Source organism: Apteryx mantelli, chromosome Z (genome assembly GCF_036417845.1).
Source record: "Apteryx mantelli isolate bAptMan1 chromosome Z, bAptMan1.hap1, whole genome shotgun sequence".
In the NCBI taxonomy this organism is placed as follows: domain Eukaryota; kingdom Metazoa; phylum Chordata; class Aves; order Apterygiformes; family Apterygidae; genus Apteryx; species Apteryx mantelli.
In genome coordinates, this window is record NC_090020.1 from 26,167,376 (window position 1) to 26,190,769 (window position 23,394).

Genomic DNA, 23,394 nt, shown 5'->3' on the forward strand with positions numbered 1-23,394 from the left:
TGAGGGATCTGGCAGAGTTTAAGTCTGCTTGCTGCCGGTTTCTACAGAAATAACAAATGCTTTTCATCAGTCATCACAATGGTGAAACAGATGAAAAAGAAGTCAGGATTGAAGTTTAGAATATCTCATTTGTATATCTCTTTTTGCTAGTTAATTCCTGGGTCCTAAAAACTTGTGAATCATCATCAAACCTCTTATGGTGCCTTCTAGTAAAAGACAGATTTCTGAATCTACTCATTTATTACTTGTGATTTCATAAGGAGGGGTTGTTGTTCCTGTTGTTTACCGAAGTCTTTATAAAGCTTTCCTCCCTCTCTTTTTCCTTAAGTGCAAATGTCAACTGGGTCAAGATGCAGTAACTCAGTGGGTGATACTGAGACTGACAATGTGCTCCCTTGACTGGTGGCTAACGCCAACTGGAGTTCACATGTGATGATGTGAGGTTATTTAATTCTTCTAAGGAAAATGGACTGGAGAGCAGATGACCCTTAGACTGCCTGTGAGCTTTGTCTAGGCCTAGCTGTGCTTGCTCTCAAAGCTGCGGAAAGCTCCTGTTCTCGACAGTCTCCTCATAGACAGGTTGTCCCCTCTGCTCTCCAGCCTCGAGGACTTATTCCTCTGGAAGGGGTTTCGCAGGCCCGTTGCATTTCTCTGTCTGTCAAGTTTGTCACTGATAGAGTAACTTTTCCGTGTGTGTTGTGCATACAACATGTTGGACTCCTCCGCAGAGTAGCTGTTGGCCCGCTCTATTTTTGGAAGTGGGATGCTGTTGGTCAGAGTTCTTGCAGCATTGCCGTCTTGAGGAGATAAAGGGGTCCCCTTCTTGTCTTTAGCCTCGATGTCCTCATGATCAGTGCTTGGGTGGCTTAGTTCTGCTTCTCTCTCTGGGTGGCAGCATCCCAAGTCCTCCACCTTGCCTCCAAGACTTCCAGGGAAACTGGCCCTCTCAGCGATGGTCTGGGGAGCACTCACACATCTCGTGTCTATGCAGTCTGTAATACTTGTGTACTCTGCTGTTTTGACTGGGACGCCAAGGCTGCTGAAGTAGCTTCGAGATGGAGAGAACATAAAACTGTGAGATTTCACGATTGGTGTTTCCTCCAGAATAAATGGAGTTGTAGCCAGATAACGACTACTTTTAGATCGCTCTAAGGTGTGATACAGGGGAGGGTCTGAATCCCAGGGGATTTGGCAGTCTGTGATTTGTGAATAGTCTGAAGAAAATGCTCTTGTTTCTATTCCAGAGGTTTCCTCATAATCAAGACTCCTGCCGGAAATTCTTTCACCTGGTGTACTGCTAATGTATGCACTGTTAGCTAAAATGGAAGAGGCTATGTGAGCCTGTAGAGCCACATCTCCAGTACCAAGAATGTTTATTGAGCTGTCGAGGGGCTCTATTTCAGACTGCATCTCATCCATGGCAGAAACGTAGATGTCTATACAAGATGAAGGCCTTCTGGAGTCTGGGGCAATTGACAAAGTGCTGGTAGGGGCTAAAGGAACCTTTGCTTCTTTTGCTATGGAGTGGGAGCTGCTAGCACGGTGCAGACTTGTAGATCTTTCCTTAAAAATGCTTTCAAGCTTTTCCAGCCCACACTTCTCCTTCATATTTGTTGCATAGAAAGAGTGGCTTCGCATGCGGGGTGTGATCGTAGGTGACGTTGGGGACATAGACTCCTCTCCTGTGGGATCTATGCTCTCCTGAAGCTTGTAAGTGTTTCCTTCCTGACTATTGAAGCTACTCTGCCTTACAATGTAGGCGGTATCAGTACAGTCAGAGGAGGTCCTGGATCGTATCTTGGTTGTCTCACCTCTCTCTATACCAGTCAGTTTTTCCAAGGCCGTCGCCATTCTTCCTATCATATCCTCCAGCTGAGCAAGCCTGATGTCGACAGTCTGGAGAGATGCCTTCATGCAGTGCTCACGCTCATTTACTTCCTCCAGTCGCATGGCCATGTTCTCTACCCTTAAAAAAGGGAAGAATTAAATTGGTTCATTTCTACATAGCAGTGGTGTCCAAATAACAGCTCACCAAAACAAATGGGAACAGAGAGGTCTTAAAATTCAAAGCCAATCTATACCATCTCACTTACTTCAAACACTGCTAAGGGAGGTTCAGCAGTCAAATGATACTACTTGTAAATGAGCAGTGTCTGTTGCTTGTTACTTGTAAAATAGAGGGGATTTTGGGTGTGTGCTACACAAGAGACAGAACAGTAGGGAAGTGTTTCAATGATTTGCTACCTTTCTGCTGCCAAAACTTCTGTTTAGACTGTTACAAATGAATAAAACTTAGAGCACACATGACTGCACATTGCTCTCAGTTGTGCCACAGACCAAATTACTATGGTTAATTCCAGAATTAAATGAAGGCGTGAAAGTGGGTAAAATGCCATAGCAAGTGGGTAACATGCTATACTTTTTTTCCACTCTTTCCCACAAATTTGCACCAGCTAGTATTGTGCATACCTAAGGAAACAGTCTCATTCCCAGATTTATTTTTATCTCAGATACATAGATTTTTTTTTATCTGTTATTATACTGAATGTAAGTAATATCAGGTGAAGTATGTGTGAAAATTATAGAGGAGAGAACACCAATCAAATCAAATACAGTGCACAAGAGTGTACACATACTAAGATTGTTCTGATACCGTGTTTGTACTTTGTGTAGTTTATATTAGTGGTTCAGAGACTGAAATGGTGGATTTTAAAGTTATTTATCTACTTAACATATTATTTAAATAAAAAAGTTAAAGTATTTATAGCTAATAATTGAGTGTGTGATTACTCAATTATTTACTCACTTAAACTTCAAAATAACTGCATACGACATTGATTTATCTCATTTTAAAATGTTTTCAATAGTATGGTGAATTGTGTACTAATTTATGCCAGTGGCTTTCAAACATTTTACTTTGCTGGGTTCTAAAACTTTTCCATTGAAGGACTCACTTGGAGTCCTCTCACAGAGGGAAATTGCCTTTAGCACTTGTGAAATGATCTCCCATAATTACTTTCCCCAGTAGCAGCCTCTAGTGCAGACCAGGGACCTCCAGAGTCTGTCAAAGAGGTACTAAAAGCAACAGTTTTAAGTAGTTATCTCAAATACATATGTCATATTTTTAGGTTTACACTTTTGTTTTTCTCCATTCCTGTAGACCCTGAAAAATGAACAGAGAAGTGACAAATACCAAACAGCGAGATTTCCACACTTTTCACAAATCTTTTATTCTCTGACTATTAGTGAAATTTCTACTCAAATATTAATAAGCACCCTGTCAATCATAGCTAGAATTTCTGATGAGGTAAATATATTCTACTACCGCTAGTTGAATTTCCAACAGGACATACAGCCTGAAACTGCCAACACCGTTAACTTTCCTACCCATCCAAAAGGAAGTCAGAGTTTAGGCAAAAAATGAGTACGGGGCAGCATTAATGCATTGTAATTTACAGAATTTTATCCCCTGAAACACTGAACTCTGACTACCTTGTGGTGAAGAACAGCAACAACCCATTTGCACAGGAGAAGAGAGTGAGGAATGTTATGCCGGTCCCTAGAGCAAGTCTCCTGTTCCTACGAAACATGTCTTGTAGTGAAGCCTTTGAATTTTGAAAGCACAAGCACAGCAAACCAAGTGTATGGATTTGAAGTCTTCTCTAAAACAGCATCTGGATTACTGTCATTACTGTATTACTTAAGTAGATGAATGATGAAGTAATCAATGCTAAGAGATGAACTTGTAGTTTCAAAGAATCTCACTCTTCCCTTTTTATTATTATTTCACCACCAATCTACCTTTTCTACCAGCCTCCCCACAAAAAACACCTTAATGTTATTGCAAGCACAGGATGTAATTCCATAGTCAGAGATCAGTTTACACTGGAATCAGTTAAATTTCCCTCATGTTATCTGTTGCCTAAATTGTTATTTTATCAAGTGTTATACTTCTGAAATATTTATCAGCTAATAATTGAGTGCCTCTGTAACTGTGTAGCATCCAGCCTCTGTAACTACTCTTCAATGATGATGACAGATATAACTTCATAATTTTAGGGTTGTCAGAGTTACCAAACAATCTGAGTTATTTCCTGGTCCTTTTGCAGTAAATGGAAGTGTTTTCCACTGATTTTAACAGAGTCAGAATTTAACTTGTGAAGGTTCCAGTTTCCGCCAACAAAAACCTTTAACCCAGGCAACAGTCACCCCAAGAACTGGAATTAATTTATAACATTTTGTGAAACTAGTAGGATAGTCTTGGGTTTTTGATTGCTTGCTTGAAATATTTTTACTACAGCCATAGCTGATTGAGTTATTGCATTTGGCTGCATCTTAGTGACTTAGTGGAGTATGAGCAGAGCTGACTGTATAAGTTGTGCACCCTGCACTCACGTGAGGTCCATGCAGTTCTGCTGAACACAAGAAAACTGATGCAGCACAAGAAGAACCTAGAGTCATATCTTGGTGGTACACCTCTGTATATTTGTCCTGCTTCCTTGAATATGCTCTACTACCTCCTGCTAGAGACACAGGATGTAAGGACCATGGCATTACTGGCCAAACCAGAGAAAGGCTTCTGTGCTACGTGGACTGTTGGCTCCTAAGGAAATAATCACAAGTTTAATTGCATTGATATAGTGGCAAATTTATGTAGAAATTCAACAAGATTATGATAGTGCAATCTGACTTCAGAAACCAAGGTCAGCCATAGATGCACATAGATGATTGAGAAGTATATATATGTGTTTACATTGAGTGGGCCCTGACTGTGTCATTTTTATTCATGAAAAGAAAGCTTAAGCGATGGTGATCTTCTCCTAACCCAAAGCGATTAGCTGAATTCAGCTGCCTTTTAAAAATATATATTACATATGTCCATCTTTAGATCTTTTTAACAAATACTTATTCTTTCAATTAATGATATTCTCTTATATTCATATGGTGGTCAAATCTGGAATCATTCATCACACAGAGCAGCACCATGCTCTGAGAGTAATCCTGCGAGAAACATGATATAATTACATCAGCCAAACACTGTGGGATTAAGAGGATGTGTTCTGAAGAAAACCAGTCATAAGCTGATCCTTAGAATGTTTTAATAAATGAAATATTCTTATAGTCCCATAATGCTGGATTATACTTGAACTCAGTGAATAGACAGCTAGAGCTGTGTTTCCTTCAGGAACAGTCTTGAATTGAAGCACTAGTTCAAAATAAAAATGCCCAGGTTTTACTTTAGATTTTTTTTTCCCATGTGTATTAGAGACAGAATAAAACCTTTTGGCAAATCTAATAATATCCATGTATGATGCCTTCACTGCACCTGTGCCTTTTCTTACAGCAAGACTCTTATCTAACATAGGAGAGGGCATGAAGCCATCCTAACAGATGGGCATGAGAAAAAAAAAAGAGGAGGCTACATCTAAAATGTGCATCAAGTGTGTTTTGCCAATGCTCAAAAATGTCTACTACTAAAACATAAACATGGACTGTCTGAATATGGTATTCAGTAGCTAGGAAAAAAAATTTAGCTCAGAACTGGGAACCTGACAAAGATTTTATTTTATCTGTGATCAGCCTTTTAGTTATGGTTTGGGAGATGATGTATTTTGCTGGCATTCATTTTGTTTATAATTATTTCTAACATTTGCACGTGTATTTATCTATAATTTAATTGAAGTAATGATTTCATGGAAGTAAGGCACTCTTCAGAAGCAGACTTCTTAACTGATTGCTAGAGTTAGGTGCCCAAGTCCCTTTGTGGACTTATGGCCATTATTTAGGCATCATTTTGGTCTTCAAAATCCTGTTCAACTGCTACAAAGATTGTAGACAGTTAAAGTCACTTACAGGGGTGTTCACACTACTCACTGTAAGTGATTGTAGAATGGTTTTATTCAAATTAAAAGTAGAGAGCAGTTCCCTGGCCTGTAACAGGCTATTGGCACTTTCCCTGACATTTTTTGGTGAGGCATCACTGGTTAAGCAGCCAGCCAGTTTTCCCAGGTGCTTTAGTTTCTGCAGGTTAAAGCCCTCAGGTTGCCCTGACTGTGTTCGCACCTACACCGTCAGGCTGCTAAACTCGGAGCAACCATCGCTGACGCAGAGACGCTGCAGGATTCACAGACCTTTCCTAACTGCATTTTGCGTGTGTGGCCTCATCTGGTAGGCTCACTAGCAGCCCTTGTACTAACCCACACCTCTTTCTGTGTGCTTCAGTTTCCCATCTCTAAAATCAGGATAATAGCTATGCCTTTCTTCATTCATGTGGCTGCTGTTAGGGTAATGCACTGAAGACTGTAAAGTATTCAGGTACTATGGTAATGGAGGCCATATTGTACCAAAGATGACATCATAATATTTACTTTGACCAGCTTATCTGCTTTTTGAATTCTATTAGGATATGACCCCGCTTCCTCTGGAAAAAAACAGCAGTTTTTTGCATTGGCTATGAAAGAGACAAGACTTGGCCATAGGGAAGAAATACGTGCAGAGGAGACAGTTTTAGTGGCTTCCTGGAAGATTAAGAAAAATCTTGTAGTGATTTTTGATCATATTGTGCATATCTCTAGTTTGATCAAAATGTGCCACTGAAAATTTCACAGTTGAGAAAGGAAGGCTCTCCAGGAGGCATTTGTTGTGATTCATCTACAGTAGTAAAGTCAAGTTGTCCAACTTCATTTTCCTCCATGGTCTCTAGCAGATTCACCAAGATTTGTCTTTGTGATTAATGAAGTTAAAGGAACTTTTTGTCATAAAAGAGAGGTAAGGTGTTTCCTGAACCAATACAGACCCCCCAATACAGACATGACGTCAGGTTAGTCCATTCCAAGGTGAGAGTATAAACTGCAACTTGTTTTAGGTGAGTCTGACAAGTCTGGTCCTGACCCAGCAGAGCCATTTGAGTGCGTAACTTAACACTGGTTTACATCCCGCCCAGTGCAGCAAGAAACAGGATCTCCTGTTCTTTTGTTTTCCTGAGTTCCTCCCTGCTTCGTGGCCTCCTGTAGGCTGAGCCTCAAGGCAAGACTTGGCTCCCATCTCCTGGTCAGTTTCTGCCACCCTGTTCCCTCTTCCAGTTTTACTGGGACTTTGCACCTTTGGTGTGCAACTGTACTTCCTCCAGGTAGGCCTCAGGGCATGCTGATAAATCCAGCTGCAAGTAGGAGCTACTCAGGGGGTATTTGAGAGGTGAGAACATTTTTGTGAGTTAAGAAGATGCATGGAGGAGAGGAAAGGCTGCGAGCTGTCCAGGTGCAGGGACATCACAGGAGCCTTGTCTCAGCATTTCTCCTTTCTCCTCTGTCCTAACAGTGTCCTCATCTTCTTGCATGTGGAAGATCTTCAGCACGGGGGGAAACTCTGCTTGCCAGGGCATTCCGGATCAATTTTACACCGTGTAAAGCTGAGTTAATTGGGCAGACAATTAGGCTGATGATGTCATGGCTATAATGTAGGTACTGTGCTTGGTCTATTACTACACGCAGATGACCCAACATTGGAACAGAAGCTGTGTAGTCTTGCATCTCCTCTCAATTTTCTTCGCTTTACATGTTGTTAACGGTACAAAGACATCTATACAGAGAAACTATAAAGGCCAAATTTAGATTTTAAATATCTGAATATTCCAAATGTTAGGGAAAAGAATCAGTTTGGTGTTTTAGATTAAGAATGCTCAGAGGGATATTTCCTGGTCCATAATTGGAGACAAAATATCAGACTTGGGGATCCAGTTCTTAAAATGTGCTTTATTTAAGAAACTTAGATACCCCCAATTCCTCAAGCATCTGAGCACCTCAAATCTTTAATATATTTGCACTTGCCTTGTGTGGTAGATCATTATAGTTGGTTTCGCAAGGGGAGAAAAGAGCTATTACAATTTGAAGAACTGTGTTCACTTGGGACTTTGTTGCTGCAGGTCTTAGTAATGCAATGTCCAACTCTTGTGTGCTTGGGTCTCAGTGTGGCCTCTGTACCCCATAAGACTGGTACCTAGGCCACTCTTACAGAGCTGGGGCATGTTTGGTTTCCACATTAAGCTATTGGCCAAGAAAATTAGGTTCTTTAAGAACAGCTTCTCCGTGAGGCTCAGGTGCTTGTCTTCATTTAGGATTCATAATCATGAACTCTCTTCTGGAGTAAGATGCTTTCAGTCATTGATTTAAAACACAGGGAGGGGCTCCTTTCATGCAAGACAGGACCAGGGAGGACTGCAATGATAGACTTGTATATATAAATTTTTCAGTACTTAGAGAACTTGCCTAATGGAGGGGAGGTCCCAGTTGGCTTTCTTCTTACATATAGAGGCTTCACACCTACCTCTGACTTTCTTTTCTTGTCCATCAAAAGGAAAGCTATGCCAGAATAGAGATTTGAATCTGCAGCTACCATTTTTAAGTTAGTTCTCTGATCACTGGACTACTAGAACACAAGAAAAACTGTACTCAGTTGGACCACAGATCCATGTAGCCCACTGTCTTCCTCTGAAACATATGTAATTCTGTCCCCTTGTATTCTCCAGTCTCCAAACATTTTCAGCTCAGGAACTTCATGGGCTGGATATAATTTCTATGTATTTAGTAGCCTTTACTGGACTTCCTTCCATAAGCTTGCCTAGTCTCCCTTTGAACCAGTGTAGACTTTTAGCTGACATCATTAGGTTTTCTTTAGAACTCATTAAATTTCAAGAATTTGCTCTGCTCCACTACTTACATGAACAATTCACATCTTTTGTTTATTTTGAACCTGGGCTCCTACTAGATTCATTTGTTCCTCCCTATTTCTTGTTCTGGGAGCAACAGCAAACAATTGATTTCTACTCACCCTCTCCAAGCACTCATAATTATACAGACCTCTATCATTTCACTCCTCATTTGTCTCTTCCAGGTTGAGTAGAACTAGGTTACTTGGCTGTTCCTTATGAGGAGGCCATTCCACACCATACCTCTCCTCTAATACGCTTTCCTAAAATAGGTGTTTCTTGAGAGTGCTATTTTCAGGAATTCAAATGATTAAAGGATATTATTTTTGCTAATCCCGCTCTGGGAAAGATTTATTTCAAAACCAAATTAAAAGCATGTTTCCTTGTCTACAGGAAACATATTTTAGGCAGAGCTGCATCAGGGGCAGTGCTGGAGGATTACGTATAAGTAGAAGAGAGTGTTACATCTGTGTAATCAATTACTATGGCTACTCTCCTGACCTCTTTTAGATGCGTTCAGGTTAAAGTGGAGTATTCAGTGTACTGGTTTATTAGAGTAATTGTGGTTTATTAGAGTAATTACAAATAGCTGACTTGGGTGTTGCTCTAGAATGTTTATTGATAACAGTGCCATGAAGCAAATGAGAAACTCCATCCTCAAAATTTAACTCCAATATTCAGCTGCTGTATAATGAGAGCATATAAAAACCTGAGTAGATAAACAGATTGAAGAGTTTTAGGACTGATGTATTTGAAGACTGGCAACATTATGTAAATTTACATAATATTGCCTTTGTGTCTGTGCATTTCTCTCTTGTAGGTGAACTGTCTAGTTCCTTTGAAATGAATGGCAAGACTCCTGCTGCTTTCAATGAAGCTGTCTTACCTAGCAAGGCCAGTGTGAAACAATGCTCTTACTTTATCTAAATGGCTAGCAGATCTGTGCTAAAGCTGTAGTTTTCATTGAGAAACTCCCATTTGCTCTCCCATTTTGTTCTGATCACTTATGTCCTAAAGTTCTGCTTTCAAAAACTGAAATGAAAGAAGACATTGTGTTTTACATCACTATTTTTTTGATTCTATTATAACTAGTTGAAATGGTTCAAATATTCAAAAATTAGAGGAACATTTGTTTTAGGAAGGGAAGGAAAAGAGAAAAGAAATACACCACCTTTTATCATTCTGCTTTTTAGTTAAAGCTAATTAAAAATTACCTCAAATATTTCTCTCCTCAAGAAGAAGAAAGAAAGAGGGAGAATGGCAAGAGAAACACACTTCCAGATCTGCATATGAAATAGAGCAAACAAAATATGTGCACCTTTCTGAAGTTACACGGATTCTTTCATCATTTGAGGAGTTGAATCTGTCATCCTTTTCTCTAAAATATTCTTCTATGCACTGCTCTTCAAAATCATGGACTTTTTTCAGTTCATCCTCAGTTATGAAAAGTTCTGTAGAAACAATGGAAAGAATGTGAACCTGGCTAACTGTGAACATGTGAAATTAGCTCCACTCTTCTTACAGCAGAATTCATGGACTAAACTTTCACAAGCAGGCTTCAAGTTTATCCGGCATTTTGATATGAAATCAGATGCATCTAATTACTGAATTAGTGGCTTCAATTATATATGCTTCTGGAGACAGCAACACTTTAACAGGCAAACACTGTGCAAACATGAATACTTTCTGATTGCATGAGAACTAAACACAGCTGCTGGTCAGGACCTGAAGAGATGGTGGGGGCCAAAACCCACCTGTAACCTAATACACATATAATAAATTTGGAGGCTGTCAGGAAAAGACTCTGAGAGTGCAGAGGGTCTCTTTGACGTTGCAGGAGCTGAGGTCTGCTGGAAGCAGCAGGGGCTGGGGCAGACATGGTGAGGGCTGAGAGGACAGTCTGGTTGCACTTGCATCTCCAGTGGCACAGTCTGTCTCCTGCTCCCTCCTCCTAGAGAGGCTGGCTGTGGCATGGGCAGAGGTGCACCTTCCCAAGCTCCCTACCTCTGGTATATATGGTGAGGGAGCTGAAGACACCTTCTGGTTTTGTGTCATTGTGCTGGAGATGCAAGTGTGGCCAGTGCAGTGGCAGGCATGCGGAGAAGGGTTCATACTTTGGCATGAGACAGTATTAAAAGCCATCTACCTCCAGATCTGCACCAAGTTAGGGTAACTTCAAAAAAGAAACTTGGAGAGGAGGGGGAGCTAGTTAGGCTGGGAAGAGAGAGGGGAAAGAACAAGATGGGGAAGAGGGGAGAAAGCATTATCAAAATAATCTGACAGATTTTCAGTCATGCTTATGGGAGTTCATTAAAGTGTTTGGAGACACCACTCGTCTGGTTTGAATCAGTGTCAAGGAGAGAACACGTCTACAAAATAATTACTCCACACGATCTCTCAGTTTATCTACACATCTAGGCAAAAAGTACGTTGAGGGAAAGTATGTGCTGTTTGCTTTAAAAATAGGAATGCTACCTCTGCAATTTCAGCAATAAGACTGAAGACCTGGAAGCATGATGGACTGTAAGAAGAATTCCAGCAAGAACAGACCATTAAGAACAATAAAACAAAACCTTTTGCTTTGAAAGGGAAAAACAACCAAACAACCAAACAAACAACCCCCCCCCCCCCCAAGAACAACAGAGCTTCATTAGTAGTCTCAAGAGAACTAACAGTTGAGGAATGAAGGTGAAACTAACTGGTTCAGGTAAGAATTTTGTAGTTAAAACCAGTTCTCTACTGAAAAGCTTATTTAAGTGCTGGACTCGGCCACCATTCACATCAAACACTAGATATGACCACAGGCATTAGAAAGTTCCCCTCTGTAAATTGTTCAAGGCTTACTTAATCCGTAGTCTCTCTCGTCTGGGTCGCTTTCATGTTTCCGCCATCTACAGCAGAGGTGTTGGAATATCATAGTCATATGGCTGAAAATGATTAGAGGTGGTGGGAGAACTGGTCTTTCGTGAAATGTCATGATTAGCTGATACCTTTGAAACTTCCATACTTGGTTAGATATGGATTTGACTTCAAAAAATGTATTGCTAGAAAGAGAGAAGAGGAAAAACAAATGAGATTGAAATGTTTTTTGGGTACTTTTCCAGAAATGGTAAGACAGCACTTCTAACCTTAACCTTAACACATTAGTATGTTTCCTTATCACAAAGAAGGAAAAAGAACACATGAAATGGACAAAATAAGCTACTATCTCTTCAGTGAAGCTCAGTGGCTCTATCAGCCATTTCAAAAGTGTGTTACTACTATTTACTCTTGCTCTGTACAGCCTTTGAGCGTTACAACAACACAGTGACACAAGGAATTATTTTTATTCTCATTTTCTGCATTGGGAGTGAATGATGCTATAACTGAACTTTGAATACTTGGTTTCTCTGCTTGCACTTACATTGAGTGTCCATCCCTTGGACATGAGACAATTTAAATAGCAGGGTAATTTCCTCATTCCCTGGAGACAAGCTACCACCTCTCACCTTCTCACCCTCCCCTCCTCTGAAAATGGCTCTCAGCCAAAGTCTTTGGCTTAGCTGCCTTCTTAGACCATGAATAACCCCCCCTAAATCCATACTTAGCCATGTGCCACTCACTTGAAAACAGCAATGAGGAGGTTCACCAAAAGGATGTTTGCAACCAAGAGGTAACAGGCCATGATGGCAGGAACGATCCATGCTCCTGTCTTGCAAGGAGGCAGCTGGATTATTTTGCCATCTTCTCTGGTTTCATTTTGACCACAAGGAGCTGGGAACAAAAGGCGAACAAGCAAAACAGGAATGAATCTTATTTTTTCAGTGCTTTTTACAGAAATATTTAAATATTTATGAAGGCCCTCCCCTGCCAAAACAGCATCTTCCAAATAAGATTGGCATTGATGCTCCCCCAAAGAAGTTTATATTTGCTATAGATGGTGGTGATCAAGTGCTTGTCAGATTTATCACAGAATTTAAGAGCTGCTGTTCATGATGTTGAATGATGTTTGCCATTAATCACAAGATACTCCCCTGAGAAATTTTGGGGGCCTGTCTGGTGTGAGTGAGCTGCCTGTCCTGTACTGCTAAAATACCATAATATTCTGGTAGTAATTAGTAGCTATGCAAATACTGCTGAAAATGCTTAATCCTGTGAAAAGCTAATACATTTTTTTACTGGCAAAAGTTTGGTCTTTTTTGATGGATAGAGAGGGATAAAATAAAGTAAAACAAATGCATGAAACTAAAACAAGGAATAGAAACTTATTCTTGTGTACTGCACTGCCTGGAGCCCCTCTGGAAGGTATTCACAACAATCCTCTGTTATTAAGGACTTTTGACTGCATGCCTAGAAACACTGGGGAATATTATCAAGTTTTTACTGTAGCAGGTAAAGGGACAGGTAGGCAGCAGAGCTGCCACCTGTTTCTTCCCTGAATGTTTTAGAACTGAAACAGTCTTTGTATTAATATTGTAGATCTGAGGCAAGCACGGAAAAAACATTGCAAATCAGTTTTCGTTACTTCCTGCATGCCTTCATGTGTTTTGGCAGAACATCTACATTAAGGTGTTCCGTTTATGCCCTTCTAGCCTCAAGCTGCCCTAGCGAAATTGGTCCCAAGTCTCTAATCAGCTCTTCAGGGAAATCACTGAAGAAGCAGCTTACACATACTCTATCACAGTAAATTTTGCTCAGCACTGCAGCTAGCTTCTCCTTGTCCCCATCAAAAAGAAAAAGAAGATTCAAGGGAGGAATTTCCATGTGCTCTGCACTGGCTCAGATCTGCAGTCCAGCTGATATCAATGAGTGTTTCCCACTGACTTCAAGGAGAGCACAGTTTGCCAGTGCCGCATGTTTTGTGAAAGCCTGCCCTGTGTCAACAAATCCATGATCTAGGGTACCAAGTATTATTTCTTTTCAAAATGTTCATTCTGACCTTAGTTCACAGAGCACAGGATTCAACCATGGGTGATTATATTTTGAACTGTGTGATATTAAGTGTCACTTGGGTATTTGTTTTTGAGCACTACATGAAGATGTTAGACTCTTGCATGTAGACATAATATAGCTTCATGGGACAGAAGAGTAGGTGCTACATCAGCTTCAGACATAAATTATCCCAAAGTGTTCAAATCACAGAAAAAAGAAGTGGCAAAGCCAAATATAAGCAATGCTACTTTTAGCAGCAACTCTGCTGAGTCTGGACCAGAAATATGCATTGATATGAGTCTTTCCCACTTACAAAAATACATTTTATCACTGGAAAAGGCTCAGAGCAAGCAATTCTTCATTTCTCAGAAAACATTGCCCTTGCAGATCTTTTCAGTTAGTACTGATTTCATGCTTCCTGCACTGCTGTGGTGCAGTTTCATTTAGGCATCCAAAATGCCATTTGTGAGCTGCTGGATTTCTTGTGCTAAGTGCACTCAGCCTTCATCCTGCAGAAATGGAGACACTGGACACCTCCTGGTATCAGCCTCAAAATGAGATTTTATGTTTCTGTTTGTATGGAAATACTAACTTACTCACATGCTGATTCAGAGCTACAAAGTCCAACAGAATACTGTACCTGAAGCCATCATGTTTTCACCAGTAATGGAACAATCACTCTGTGAGCTGATGAAACCTGTTGCCCTTTTATGTGCTGAAGCATGGAACAAATAGTGTCTTTTTTAGCCATGAGAGAAATTTCTGAAAAACATACTTTAAACTATAGATGAGGGAAATCAGAAGTTTAGTCTGAAGTCTGGCTACAATCCTGTTATCCCATTTTTTCTATTAAAACAGAGAATTTCATCTAAAAAACCCTCCAGCTTTGAAAACTACCTAGACAAAGAGGGTTTCTGCAACTTTCTTTTGGCTACCACACAGGATTTAGAATATTATTAATGCATCCTAGTCAGTGTATGCCACACAGCGATGGCCAAATTAGGCTTCCTATGAAGACAAGCTCCCATAGTGTTCTGCTCTGTTCATACACAGGTATTGGCTTTTCCTGGGTGTTTACCAAAGCTTTTAGCTTTTGTCAGTTCTGTTGGGGGAACAGTTTTTAAATGACAAAGGAATATTAATTTTGTGCCTTACTTTATAGGGATCTAGAACACAACTCAACCTTTAGATGTGCTGCTGCATGAGAAAAAGTGTGATGTGTGACCAAAATGCAGAAACTTGTGTTCCACTGAACATCACACCAAAAATAACATTTCAATCAAGTTTTAGATGATAAAATTAATTTTAAATGATTTTGTTCCACTGTTAAATAAACTACTTAAACAGTCTCAGAAAACCAGAAACTGAAATTCCTCCCTTTATTAAAAAGGACAGAGAAAACTGACAACTGGCTAATAGTGGCAATGATATTACTTTAGATAACAAAAATACTTGCTGATGTTTAAGAAACTGGAGTTCTATTTGGCCACTTTAAATATATTTGGAGAAATACAATAATTTTTGTAGTAAGTACACTAATTTCACTATGAGAAACTTTTTCAAAGCACGATTTTTACATGTTTGAAAATGCACGCTTATATCTTTTCACTTTATGGCCTTGTTTTAGCAAAGTCATCTGAAGTGTTTTGCTGAAGCAAATTCTGTTATTTTAATTACATGTGTATTCATGTAATCAAAAAACCCCAGGTATTCTGGTACCTACAGACCATTGGGTGAAGGCAGGACATTGACTCCTGACCTCAGAAATGCTTTGAAAGATAATAATTGCCTGGAGTTTTAATTTCAGTTATGTGTTAACTTCACTCAGCTTTCAGACATTGCATCCTGACATCTGTAGATGTACGTATTTTTTGCATCTTTCATTTCCTTTTTCATAATCCCCTCCTATGCTTGTTTTCCCTTCCTGGCTCGCCTTTACAGTTTCCTGCATGGGCCTTTCCTGCTGCATACCTAACCCTTCCTCTTTCCTGGCCAGCTAATCATTGGAGACCAAGCAGCAGCAACTCGTGTCTCTGTTTTGGGCCTAAAGCATCGGCAGGGCTCGGGCCTTGGGCTGTGTTTACAGGCAGAGTGTATTCCCCTGGTGAAATTACAGTCATGACATGGGCACTGCTCATTTTTAATGGGCGTTGTGTGGAGGGCTCGGGAAAACAACACTTGCAAATTGTTGTGGCATGACTCTTCCCCCAGCTACACCCTTCCAAAGGAGTTGTGGGAAATAACAGAGAGAGGAAAGTGCATAATTTAACAGCTTTGTTACCAAATAGCTTTTTGTCTTTGATGAAAACTTCTCATTTAAAAATGGATACAACTTTTACAACACGGATTTAATTGTTTGGAAACACAAGAAAGTGCTGAACAGGTACATATGATTACAAATCAAAAAATTAAGGAAACCAATATGTGAGTATCAAGTAACAAACCCCCCCATCTTTTTTATTCAAGCCTGGACGTCTGAAATGTGCCTTTGTCATCCTGTTTATGAATAGATGGGTGCCTTTCAATTTTGATCACCACTGAACCCAAAGGATATGAAAGCATTTGATAATTATTTAATGAAATGTCTAAACAACCTTGTGTTAACAGTTTGCCAGGCTGGTAAATATTGAAAAAAGGCTAAATGAGGTGCCAAGGCCTATTCACTTCTTCACTGACAGAGAAAATACCGAAGTCTGTGAAACCCCGAACCTCACACCATTGCTCTGTTCACCAAAGAAACATCCAGAAAATTGAACAGGGTCTCACTGCTAAAGTAAGTTGCTTTAACTATAGTATTGTGACCTTATGTTTTGCTTCTTGCCCTCAGCCACGTTAAAAACATCCTTCAAACGCATCTCCTATCCACTGGTATTTTAATCACGTTTCATAGAAATCTACATATTCTTCTTATTCTCCCTAATGCTTGCTGCCTCCTCCTCCACTCATTAAAAATATCATGCCAAATGCAACCCGAAATATAAGATGAGAGGAGTGTTAGGAAGGTAAAGAATCCTTCTCTGGCACAGGCCAAAGAGACTCTCAAAATGACGTGTACGCTGTGCACAAATATTATCCCTTGTCTTTGTCTAACAGTGCTAAAAATATTGTCTGCGCTACAGAGCTGAAATACAAAAAAACACAGAAGAGCACAGGTATGATTTATTCTGTTTCGTGCAGAACTGCTCTGTTAGCTCTAATTCCAGAATGACATCCCTTATAGAAAAGTCCTATAGAGATATAAAAAGGATGAAATCCCAAGACCTATAGAATTTAGTGTAAAATTTTCTCTTACACTAATAAGCCTTAAAAACTTGTAGAGAATTTAAACAAATTCTAAGAAAACAAGAAACAAAGAATTTAAATAAATATGTCCTTTATATTAATTATACTTTTCTCTTAAGTTCATTAGACAGTTAAAACCTGTGCATACTAATTTATCTTTCTTCTTATACTGGAACAACTGCATTCTGGTTACTGGGCATTGCTCCAATATAAGTGAAAGAGAAGGAGGCCCCATCCTTTTCTCTTAAACTATATAGGACTTTCCAATAAGGGAACAGGCACAGGGAACAAACACAACTCAGACTGATCCTCAGATTCCAGATGGCATTTGAAATACTGTCAGCTGGAAAGAAAATCCAGATGCAAATCTGACATGTGAGACACCAGGCAAATCTGAAAAACAACCCAAACCAAAAAAACAAACCCCTGTTGGCTAACAGCACTCTCAGTTGCTTCACATTCTAAATATAGGAAAATGTGAAGTCTAATGCTGATTTTCTAAAGGTGACTGCCATTTCTCAAGATGCCATTTATGTCATCTGTCTACACTTTTTGCCTAGCAAACTCACTTCCAGGAATAATCCTTCCCTCTTCATTATTTCTCATATACCTCTTTTGCCAATACTGTTCTGGAGGGGTAGATAGGTTGGTAAGGTGAAAAAAAAAAAGTTTTGCATGTGACAACCCCCTCCTTAATTTCTTTCACTAAAGTTGTCAGCAATACTGCCAAAGTAAGTGAGGCAAACTGAGGGAGAGATTTTTATGACAGTGAATGCCTGTCCAGTAGGAAATTCACAAAAGCAACTTAACTGACTGGCTGTTGCCCCGCGGATCCCATCAGTTCGCATAAGGCTGAGCTGGATTAGAAAAGGCAGCCCAAAAGTGAGACAATTCCACATACCATCATGAGTTCCCCAACCCGGACCCCCTCTTCCTCCTCCAGATAACAAGGCTGTGATGAACTGCCAGCCTGAGAGGAACTACCTCCAGTTTCAGTTTTGGAACTGGTTTTGCTTTTTTTGTGGAATCTGCCTGAAAAGTTGAACACAGTTCTAAAAGATTTGCTCTGCTTTTTTTCCTGTACAATTGACTGATAGTCAGGAATTTGTAGGAATATAGTGTTTATGTACAGCACTGATAATAAACCACACCCCTGAATAATGTATTCAGACTCCCATAAGTGAGGATATAATTCTGTCCCCACTTTTGAGTTGCAGGTGAGATCACATGCTGACAGTATATTAACGCACACTCCAGTTAAAGTATGTATTTTTAATATGGAATGAATACAGGCATGATGGGTAAAGGTGTATAAGACATGCATTATTTTGAAGCAAGACATTTAGCTAGTGTTTTAACAGTGCAGTGTGTCGAGATAAAAATCAGAGTAGACCCACTGGATGGACAGGCTGCCAGCTGATGAGATGGATCCAGACATTGTATCTGGTCAGCCTTAATGGCATGCTTCACAAATCAACAGAAAGTGAAAGAAAAGAAAAGAAAAAGAAGTCAGAAATTTTAGAGTAACATACACTATTTGTACATTTCTCAAACACACTAGGATAATATCCAGGAGAACAGCTCAAAGGTATATGCATTTCTAAGATCAGCACTTTTGCTGAATCCCAAACTTGCAAATAATATAGAAATATGAAACACCAGTACTCTAAAGAAAACCATAAAGAAACCCTTTTGGTTTGCTAGACAAGCAAACAAACAAACAAACAAACAAACCCCCTCTCCAAGCTATGAAGTTCAATTGCAGTATAGACTTAGTATAACAATTTTAGTATGTTTATCATATTTGAGAAAGTACAAGCACGTTGTAGCACTCCAAGAAGAATACAGTGGCTGATTTAGCTTAGAACAACTTAGAAAATATATGGCAGTAAATTTCCAAATAGTGAAAAAGATGAGTATCTTAGTAAAACCTTTTGGGTGCCAATCAGGTCATTTTGATTGTATAGCAACATCACCAACCATTTGCTCATGCTCCCAGTCTATTCCAGAGGTAACATTTTTGAGACAACTGAGTCTCAGGCAGACATGACATATTGCACGTAATTTGTGCTGAAAGAGTGGCAGATTCTAATTCCCTGCATCATCTGTCTCTCAGGAAGGAGGAACTAGGTGTTGCTTTTCATTTTGGCATTACCACTTTCGCAGCAACTCCTGGTTTCCTTGTCTCAGACAGAAGAACAACATGTCCACACTTGTAGCTGGGGTTGAAACTGTCAGGAATTTTGCTTTCCCTAAAGCCTCAGAGTAATTACCCTGCAACTTTTTGCAAGATTTAAATGCTGGGCATCTGAATAACACACAAGATTACCCCTAAATCCTTATGCAAGGTATGAAGCCTGCCACCCTCCTGTTACACTTAAAAAGCCATGCTCCATTCAAAACCACTTTTATTTATGAGGTTTCAGGGTTCTAAACTACAATCAGTACTTCATTAAAATAAATATACTGAGAACCTCTTATTCAGCCAATTGCCACATTTGTTGCACTATGGTAGTTATTTAGTACAACATCAATAAATGGCCACTTGTAGAGGGACAGACAGAATTCTGCTTGTGGAAGAAAGTTATAGTTTAAAGGGATAAACCTTTATCCCTCTATCACGCCTTTGAACAAAATGAATTTTTAGACCTCCCCAACTCTTATGGCTTTGGAACGAAATGCATTTTTAAAAAGAAAAGAAAAGGAAAAAAACCCTCCAAGATGGGATCAGGTGAAAAGCTAAACCCAAGGAGAAGCTTTATGCTTTTAGGTAATTGCTTACTTCCTTGCATGCCATATGCTGCCTCTGAGAACAAAGTGGAGAGGTAATCATGAAAAAGAGACTTTATTTGCATCCACAGTACTGATTCTGTGCTCACCCAGGAAGAAGAAATACGAATAGCCTTGCTGAAATATCTTTCATATGATATATATATATATATATATATGTCTGTCCATCTGAAACTCTTTAAGTGTGTGTGTGTGTGTGTGTGTGTGTGTGTGTGGATTCATGGTGATAGAGATACATGTATTATTCTCTGGACCTAATCAGTCCTAACCAATCCTTTTTTTCCATTCAAACTTTTTCAGTGCTGAACAAGCAGAAGATAAGTTATGAAAACACTGTCCTCTCCTAGGGCAGTACATAGGATAAAAAGAATACCTTAAGTTTAGGTTTAATAGATTCTATCTACCACTGGAAGAGATACTCACTTGTAAATGCTGCCAAGACCAATGCACATTTAAGCAGAAATTATGAACATCATTTATACATCAGAGTTTGTTAAAGATAGGCTATTTGTGATTCTTACTTTGTTCCATTCATCATACCGCATCATTTTGCATGACCACCTATCTTCTTTGGCATAATGCACCAGGTGGCACCAGGAGGTTTAATTTAAACAGAAAAACTGGCATTTTCCTGATCACCAGCCAAATGAATCCTGAGGAGATAGTATATGAAATCCTGGCTTTTGTTCTGTTTGCACTGACGTGAGCATGCTCTTGCCTTCCAATAAATAAATAAAGCAAAATTCTAATAATGGACCTACTGTCCCCAAAGAATTGCATCACATGGTTTAGCATAAGGGTGGTTACGGAGAAAAGAAAACACAATGGATTAGATCCTCATGAAGTGGAGGAGCTGAAGGTCTAACCCAATATTATTAGACTCAATACTCAGTATGAAGTTAGGTCAAAAGCATTTAGGTCTAAAATCAAACCAATGGATGAAAGAAAAAAATGACTTTTTGTGTCCCAGATATACCAAAGAACTCATCATGGATACCTGGGAGGCTATCTCCATCACCCAACTAGTAAAAAGAACCATTTAGAAAGTTATTTATATGCAAGGTAAATTTAGCATTGCAGATTTATGATTAAATAATTGGAAAGTGATGCCAGAAATACCTTCTAAAATTGGTACCCCAATATTAGCAATAGAAATATTTTTGTGACCATTCTCTGTGATGGAGGAGTCCTCTATCTTGAGCCATTTATTGAGAATACACACATGATCTAGTAAGACATCATCTGACCAAAGTTGGATACCTGACTTTGGAGTATGAGAATCATAAACTTGCTTACGGTCTATCTGGTCTGCAAACACTTCCCCATAGATCATCCAATAAGGCATGTAAAAAATGTTTTTCGCCAGCTTCCACGAAGGCTCCTCATTGGGGAAGAGAATAGCCTGTCTTGCAACACCAAAGCTCATCAGAACCACCAACATGATGATGACAAAATACATCATGTCTATCATCTGAAAGTCGTGAGAGGAAAAGAGAGGGAGAGAATGAGACAGAAGGGACAAGAATTAGAGAAATCTGTATGTCTATATTTATGTCATTCTATAATGCAAAAAGTTTGTAAATGTTAGAGTTTTCAAAAATAATTTCTGAAAATACACTCTCAATTTTACACATAACAAATTTCATTTTCAAAGAAGGGAAGTGGTATTATTGTGTCCTTGGTTTTCCTCAGTCTTGCTTTTAAGAACAATTTCAACGGTATGAGTAGGCTTGAAAATACAGACTACCATCTAGTCACATCAGTTGCCTGAACAGCAATATAGGTCCACTGGCATCAGCAACCCAGTCTGGGAAAAGGTCACAAGATGATATATTGTTTTTAGGCACCTAGTGGCAACTGTACCAAAACAAAAGAGCTGACATGGATTATTTTATTCACTAGTACTCATTGTCTTGGAGCAAAGGAAGGAAGCTGCATCTAACATAAGGAATAACGGGTGGCAGAACAGCCTGTTATTGCAACATAAGGGACACCACAGTGGTAACCAGTGAGAAAGAAAAGCTGTGATACTGGCTGGACTAGAAATCAGCCTGGTGGGGGAGTTTGACAATGGCCATATTTAAAAAAAGTAAAATGCAGATAACACAGGCACTCAGCCCTATTCTTCTCCATTGTTGAATGGCTCATTAGCAAATGCACAACTTTAATTAGTGCCTGCAAACGATGTCTACCCATTCAAAATGTTCCTGGAAAAAGTGGGGCAGCAGTCCTAGGAGGTACTGAATAGAGGCTGAAGATAAGAACAGGAGCTGTGCTAGCAGTGTGAGTGAGACCCTCAAGACAGCAGAGCAAAGGAGAAACCTTGGACATCAAATGGGTCTAGCACAGATGCTTTATAACCCAAAATGACTGTGAAAAAAATGGTAGTCCTGTAAGGTCTCTTGTAAGATCACACTAAATATTTTATTTAATATGGCCTTTAGTTATACTTTTGCTCAGCTAGAGAAGTAACTTATGTCTCTGGCCAGTACTCAGCCCAAGAGTACCTCTAAAATGTTTTGAATTTTAATCTTTACAGATTTCTTTTCTCTGCATTTTCTGGCTCAGCCACATTCAGTGTAAGGGGTGGGCTGGGCAGGCGTATGACCAATGTGCCCCTGAAGTGAGGACCATATAGCTCCACAGGCTATGTGCTGCAGCTCTGGAGCAGGGCTGCCCGTGCCCCATGTGCAGCAGGTGGATATGCCATCGCTTCTGGGGTTCTTCAGCCTCAAAGCATGAGCAGAGAGATGTGAGGTCAAAATAACACTGGGACACTATTTGCTGGAGAAAAGAGAGGGGCACAGAGGAGCAAACAGAAAAAGGATGTTCTCACACTTACTGGGAGAGAGGCTGTAAGAGAAAGAGACCTGCAGGGCAGGGCCCTGATGGGAGAGTCCTGAGGAGCAGGAAAGAAGGAACTGGGGATAGGTGAAAAAAAGCAGGGGAAAATGAAAATCTTGCGGTACATCAAAAATGCAGGAAAGAAAGAAAAAAACCCTTGGGAGATGGGAGAAGAAAATACATGTCATAAAGCATTAAAAATGGACAAGTAAATCATGAACATTCCTATGTTATTCAGGGTATTAATCTCTTGAGAAAACCTGACTGAAGAGGAAATCCAGATCACTATGCCTCAGAGAGCATCCTGAAATGGGGAATCTGCATAACTGCACTCTAGTTCTTACTGCTTTTAGAGAAGAAACTTATAGATGAAACCCGTATCCTCTTTCCTCCTCCGACAAAACTTTGATTTCAGATAGAAATATATAATATGTTATAATGCAATATAATACAATATAAATAAATTTCATGCAAGCCAATAAACATAATAAGCATTTCATGGTAATTTAAGATAATTTCTTAAAAGCTTCCAGTATTTTTAATCAGGAATCACACAGGTTTGAACTCATGTTGGAAGAAATAAAAATTTCAGTGTTGTCCTCTATTCAAGCAGTATATTAGCTTTTCACTCCTTCAGTTTGCTGTCTTTCTAAAACCTCAGTTGCTTGGCTGAAATCTGGTCAAAGAGATGAGTGCCTTTCCACTGACTTTAATGGGCAGTTTATCAGGTCCTTTTGCCTGCAGGACCAAATTACAATCTCTATTTTAACAAAGTTACGATCATTTCAGTCATTCCAAAGAACTCTTCAGTTACCTATGTAAAAAAGTGGTAAAGCAAGGATGTCTTAGTGCAGTTTTCTAAA

General features: G+C 39.5%; 1 protein-coding gene across 1 annotated transcript in view; it reads right to left on the reverse strand.

Moving 5' to 3' along the window:
• Nucleotides 1-516: 516 nt before the first annotated feature.
• The window catches only part of TRPM3 (transient receptor potential cation channel subfamily M member 3), a 280,268-nt gene continuing 257,390 nt past the window's right edge, over nt 517-23,394 (reverse strand). Inside the window, exons 23-27 of the mRNA XM_067316547.1 lie at nt 20,948-21,158; nt 12,307-12,457; nt 11,549-11,748; nt 10,023-10,155; nt 517-1,966 (exon numbers count right to left, since the gene is read on the reverse strand). Of these exons, the coding sequence (XP_067172648.1) occupies nt 517-1,966; nt 10,023-10,155; nt 11,549-11,748; nt 12,307-12,457; nt 20,948-21,158 (2,145 nt within the window). The remainder of the gene's footprint in view (nt 1,967-10,022; nt 10,156-11,548; nt 11,749-12,306; nt 12,458-20,947; nt 21,159-23,394) is intronic.